Raw genomic sequence first — 6078 nt, 5'->3', positions numbered from 1 at the left:
GGACAGTGGCAGTGAGGTCCCCAGGACGTAGGTTTGTTTAGAGTGACCTTCTCTTAGATGGATTGCCTTACAGGGCTGACGAGCTCCATCTGCCCGTGGGGCTGGGAAGCGAACCCGGGTCGCAGCGGTGAGAGTCCTGCACCCTAACCACTAGACCACCAGGGGCCCCGGTAACAATATTACTTTCCTTATAAATAAAATATGGTCAAGAACACCACAACCATCTTCCACATCTTTAAAACCTCCAGGCAAATCATCTAAAATTAGTACTCTGTGTAAGGGTAACATCATCAAAGAAAGAAAAAGAGGGAAATCTATAATGTCTGTAGTAGATTTAAAAAAGTTCAGACATAGAGTGCAATCAGCTTCACTCTTAGTACGGTGCTTTGATAAACTACTTAGTGGTGGACATGGCAGTGTTAGGTTACTGGTTGGACTTAATAACCATAGAGGCCTTTTCCAACCTTAACAATTCTGTGATTCTACATCCTTTTTCTCTTGATACATCAGATAGAGGAAAGTGCAAGCAAGGACATAACATTGTTCTAAATAACTTCAGACTGACCTCATGAGAGTGTTTTATTGTAAACTGCTCTAGGTAGATTTTAAATATCATCCCAGTAATTAAAGTGAGTCACTCCACAACTGCAAGATTAGCATCTTTCCTCATTATCAAGACCCTATTTAATTATGTGTATGATGTCAACTGTATCCTGGGTCACATCAAAAGAAGCATGACAAGCAGGTTGAGGGAGGTGATTATGCCCCTCCACTCCACTCTTGTGAGACCCCACCCAGAATACTGCATGCAGCTCTGGGGTTCTCAACATAAGAAGGGCATGGTCCTGTTGAACCAGGTCCAGAGGAGGCCATGAAGATGATCAGAGGGCTAGAATACCTCTCCTGTGAGGACAAGCTGAGGGAATTGCGGTTGTTCAGCCTGAAGGCTGCAGGGAGACCTATAGAACCATCCAGCACCTAAAAGGGAAGAAAGCTGGAAAGGGACTTTTTACAAGGGCATGCAGTGATAAGAAAAGGGGGAAGGCTTTAAACTGAAAGAAGGTGGGTTTAGATTAGATATTAGGAAGAAATTCTTCACTGTGAGGGTGGTGAAGCATTGGAACAGGTTCTCCAGAGAAGCTGTGAATGACCCATGCTTGGCAGTGTTCAAAGCCAGGTTGCGTGGGGCTTTGAGCAACCTGGTCTAATGGAAAATGTCCCTGCCAATGGCAGGGGAGTTGGAACCAGATGATCTTTAAGGTCCATTCCAATCCAAATCATTCAAAGATTCTAAGATATAGTCCACAAAACTTATTAGTCAAAAAAAGAGAATAAAATATTCACTATGGGTAGGAAAATCCAAATATTTACACAATTGCATTAGTTTGTAATTGCTGTAAATCACCATAATACTGAAGCAATCAATATTTATTTTAAAACAAGAAGAGAAAGACAATAGCAGAGATCACCCTGTGGCTTATTCCCTACCTACCTCAGATGGTGGTAGAAAATATTGGTCTTTATGATTCTAACATGAAAATCTTGTTTAATTTCACATATTCATCATGCCAACAAATGATGTGCTATTTCAATCTCAAAGTCAATTTTTCAGTATGAAGAAAGAAAGACTGATTTAAAACTACAGCTCTTCAGACAAAGCATCAACTTAGAGTGTTTTCCTGTTACCCAGATGAACTACTGGGGTTAATATCATAATATACTACTGAACAACTAAACAAAGCAAATTCATACATCTTAAATTGCTTGATGTACCACATAAACATTTGGCCACATTAATAAAACACAAATGTAATTTTTTCCATTAAAAAAATAAAGTTTCAGCAAAAGTGAAAAGACGGAAGATACAACCTGAACCTGAATTATACCTCCTTTGTTCATGTTTCCTACTCAGTTGTACCAATATTCACTGTGAATCAAAGGCAGCAAGAAGTAGATTTAAAGTACTCTGAGGCAGTACCCGGGACTTACCTAAAAAGAGTTTCTTTGTCAAATACAGTATCTGCAGGCATATTAACAGGAATAAGAAGGTCTGGATGGGAATCAAGATGAACAAAACTGATGTTACTGGCAGGAAGATGCTTTGAACCAATGGCACGATAGATGAAAGGCAGCACCTAAAGCAATATGAATAAAAACATTTTAATGATAACCAGTAGGCTGAAAAATGTGACCACTTTAACAGCAAAAACACTAGTCTCCCTCTTATTCCTTTAGAATTTAGATTAGAGGGAGGAGGAGACAGAAAACAATACAAAGGGGAAATAACTCCAGAGGCAAGATAACTCATGAACTGCAATCATTGTAAGCCTAAGCATTCCACATGGGAAACTGCTAAAGAATCACAGCCTTACTCCCTTTTTCCTTCTTTATAGGAAGTCTTGTTTGCAGTAGCTTCTTACTAATGATTCAACTCAATTCCTAGGGCTTTTTTTTAATTTACAACTAAACCCCAGGACTGCCTTTCCTCTTCTGCAGAACATTGCCCCCGTATTTCCTTCCCCATACATTCCTCACCATGCATAGGTGCTGTGGAGCACAAATACATTTTTTTACTCAAGGTTTATAAGTTAACTGATATAGAATGAAAACTGACCCAACCATGATTTAGACTTTAGCTGATCATTAAACCTATTCCTCTTGAAAAATTAATTCCTAATGACTTAGTGTCTGCAATAAAGATATAACCTTTCTCAACTCTCCAACCTTATCCCCCGCTGAAGGTCTTCACTCAAAGGTGCGAAAAACAGAAGATGAGGCAACTCACCAATTTATAGCATAGAAAACCACTGAAGTGCAATAGTACAGGGTGGTAAAAATGAGAAAACTGATGGTTGATTCATGATACCTCTTACACTGAACTGCAGTACATGGAGTCTTTCTCACATTAGGGGACATCAACTGCCTTGGCTGCCAGAGCAAATCCAACAGGGATTGTGAATCACAGCCCTATCATACAGGGAATGTGAAGACTGTAAAGAAGCAACAAAAATTACATGTGACCTCTACATTACAACTGCACCTGAGCTACTTTTCTTGGCACAAAACTGATTAAGATGACAGATCTGGCATACTGCATGGGCATAACCATAAAACATAAGTATACTATTGCAACAGTAGATAAAACTAGGTTAAAAATAACAAGGGTTCCCTTATCCATAACTTCTACTTCTTTGGAAAAAAGAAATAATCTGGCCTACCTGAAAAACCTACAATCTTTGCAATTAAAATTGAAGCTTCACTCAGGTAAGGGTAACTACAGATTGCAAGAGACACGAGAGACTGAGGTCTCTAACCTTGCAATTAAGAACAAAATTTCCTTTATGCCAGCTGTTATTATTAATCAATGCATGATGCATTTACTGATAACTTGTCCTAGAGGAACATCACTGTCAGCAAAGGATTATTTAAATTTTCTGTGAAGTTCTTACACTTGGAATAAAAAGCCATTTGCATTTTGTGCATCTACATTCACATCCTGAAAATGCAGTGCATACATTTAGTATGAAAAGACTTTAAGTTAATTGAAAACATAAGTATTGAGACTAAAATAAAGAAGAAGGATCATTAACTGGCATTATCTCAGTATTACTATCACAGCGACGCTCTAAGTCCTTGGTTACCATGTAAAATCAGCTATCACAGTATCATATATCACAGTATCATATATTTCAGTGAGTCCTAGCAAAAATGAACTGCATTAAACTATTTACTCACAATTTCATTATTTTCTGTAATGGACTTTACTACACTAAAACTTTCTGTTTGCAAAGAATCTAGTAAATAATCTGTTACTTAGGATGAAGGCCTCAACTTATGCTACTATAAAAACAAAACAAAACATGAGAAACCAGAAACAGCAGTTCAAAAGCCATTCCTTCTTCACACCCTTTTTCAATGACTTAACCAAGAAAGCAAAGTTCCACATTTAATATTTCTCATCAACTGGCTGTCAATCTGCTCCTTGGAATGTGATTATACCTGCTGTCAGACACTAGGTTGGGTTGAGTTTCCAAGTACTGCTCTAATGGCCAGCAAATTATAACAGCGGTGTAATGCAAGCATAATTTCTTTTTAACTATAGCAACTATGACCCAAAAAAAGAAAAAAGACAGCAACAATTGCTTAAAAAGATGTCAAAATTCGATCATGGAAATAATTAACTTAATGGGAAAGGAAAATCAGACCTCCTGGGCCCTGAAATGGGAAAGGAATGGGAAAGGAAAATCAGACCTCCTGGGCCCTGAACTTCTGTTTCAGCAGTAGAAGGAAAGTCAGTTTTAATGTTTGTGCATGGCTATAGAGGGGAGGGCTGTTCCCAGGGAAGCGCCTGGAGCAGGTAGAACCCGGATACATGGCGGGAAAGCGCATCCCCCCGAGAAGCCGTCAGCGCCGGCACAGGGGATCCACCAGTCAGACCGAGCCTCCGCGCCGCGGACAAACAAACAAACAAACAAACAAACAAACAAACGAAGCCACTCCCCATACACCACCGGAGGGATGGCCCATCCCACGGCAGCCCAGCGCCGGGCACTCACGTCCTGGTGGTCCTCCACCACCCACACCGGCAGCGCCGGGTACTCCCGCAGGCAGCCGCCGCGGCCCCCGCGGGGCCGACCCCCACCGCCGGCCTCCTGCTTCCCACCGCTCATACCGCCGCTCCTTCCCTCCCTCCCGGCAGGCGGTGCTTCCGCCCGCAGGACCTCCCATCGCTTTCCTGTTCCGGAGCCGGAGCACTGCGGGCAGGGCTGGCCTGGGCAGCGGCGGCGGTGGCGGCGGCGGGGCCAGGTGGGCTCGGCGTGCCGGGCTGCCCTCGGCGGGGCGGGCGGGGGCTCCCCGGGGCCACTCCGCGCTGCTCTGGTGCCTCGGGTCTCCGCGGTCGCCGGGATGGGGGGGCGCGCAGGTTCTCGGGAGAGCGGGCCCGGCGACTCCGCGGTCCTGGCGAGGGTCGGGGTGGCGGGCAGGAGCTCTTGGTGCGGGAAGCAGGGCCTGGCCGGGTGTCGGCTCAGCGCCAGGCGGTCTCCGTGCTGCCACCCCTCCGGGAGCAGTCGGGAGGCCGGGTGTCACAGAGTCACAGGATGGGTCAGGTTTGAAGGGATCACAGTGGGTCATCTGGTCCAAGCTCCCTGCTCAAGCAGGGTCATCCTAGAGCACATGGCACTGGATTGCGTCTAGATGGTTCTTGAATATCTCTAGTGGGGGAGGTTCCACGAGCTCTCTTGGGCAATCCGTTCCAGTGCTCGGTCACTGCACGGTAAAGAAGTTCTTCCTCGTGTTCAGGTGGAACTTCCTGTCCATCAGTTTCTGCCCATTGCTTCTTGTCCTGTTGCTTGGCACCACCGAGAAGAGCCTGGCTCCATCCTTTTGACACCCCCGTTTTAGATACGTAGAGATATTGATGAGGTCCCCTCTCAGTCTGCTCAAGATGTGTCGGTGCCCTGTTGCTGTCAGAGGTGTGTCGTCAGGGAGAAGCGAGTTTGTTCGGTCTTTTTTAGGGAACCAGTGTTGCTTTAATGTGCAATGGCCCCCACCAGTGCAGTACATTTCCTCTTCTAGGTGACAGGAAAAGGGGAGTTTGTGCTTTTTGGTGGTTTTGTACTTACCTAACTTTAAATAAAAATTGGATGTGACTAGAGTTTGCAGCGGAGGGATCTTTAATTCAGTAATTTAAAATAGTTTCTTGTGTTTTTTGAATTTCTTTTTCCAGCTGTGATTCTGTGCATTCTGAAGGAGTGAAATTAAGGTGGTAGAAGCAAAGCAGTTCTCTGGTGTTGAGGAGGTCTTAGAGCCTATTTAAGAGAGCTGATAAAGAAAACCCGTTCTTTGAATGCTATGACATATTAAAAAGAAACACACTTAAAGATAAGGCACTGTGGTACAGTGACCTTTGCTTTAATTAAGGGTTTTGCTTAGCCTGTTTAAATAAAATATGTAGGTAAATGTTAGCAAAGTCTGAAACAGTTTAGTGTTACAAGCATGAGCTGTGTAAGAGCATGACAAGAGAACTAAAGCAAAATTGATTCAGTATGTAATGCAACGGAATTATTAATAACAAAAGGT

The 6078-nt window shown here is 43.5% G+C and overlaps 2 protein-coding genes across 6 annotated transcripts in view; one reads left to right on the top strand and one right to left on the bottom strand.

Annotated features, from left to right (window-relative positions):
• Positions 1-4679, bottom strand: part of CUNH5orf22 (chromosome unknown C5orf22 homolog) — a 15131-nt gene extending 10452 nt beyond the window's left edge. Inside the window, exons 1-4 of one of the 4 annotated variants that reach the window (XM_017809368.1) lie at positions 4557-4668; positions 4000-4105; positions 2867-2990; positions 1990-2135 (exon numbers count right to left, since the gene is read on the bottom strand). In XM_017809368.1, coding sequence (XP_017664857.1) covers positions 1990-2030 — 41 coding nt within the window. In that variant the 5' untranslated portion in view covers positions 2031-2135; positions 2867-2990; positions 4000-4105; positions 4557-4668. Of the gene's footprint in view, positions 1-1989; positions 2136-2866; positions 2991-3735; positions 3841-3999; positions 4106-4556 lie in introns of all 4 variants that reach the window. The other 3 variants (XM_017809367.1, XM_017809366.1, XM_017809365.1) reach the window with 3 other exon arrangements.
• A 56-nt stretch (positions 4680-4735) lies between these two features.
• Positions 4736-6078, top strand: part of DROSHA (drosha ribonuclease III) — a 70742-nt gene continuing 69399 nt past the window's right edge. The window contains exon 1 of one of the 2 annotated variants that reach the window (XM_017809363.1): positions 4736-4806. The gene's annotated coding sequence lies outside the window, so the exon portion shown is untranslated. The remainder of the gene's footprint in view (positions 4807-6078) is intronic. The other variant, XM_017809364.1, reaches the window with a different exon arrangement.

This window comes from Lepidothrix coronata, unplaced genomic scaffold, assembly GCF_001604755.1.
Source record: "Lepidothrix coronata isolate B3197 unplaced genomic scaffold, Lepidothrix_coronata-1.0 Scaffold26, whole genome shotgun sequence".
Taxonomy (NCBI): domain Eukaryota; kingdom Metazoa; phylum Chordata; class Aves; order Passeriformes; family Pipridae; genus Lepidothrix; species Lepidothrix coronata.
The sequence above is the reverse complement of the archived record's forward strand: the minus strand, read 5'-3'. Positions and strand labels throughout refer to the sequence as shown.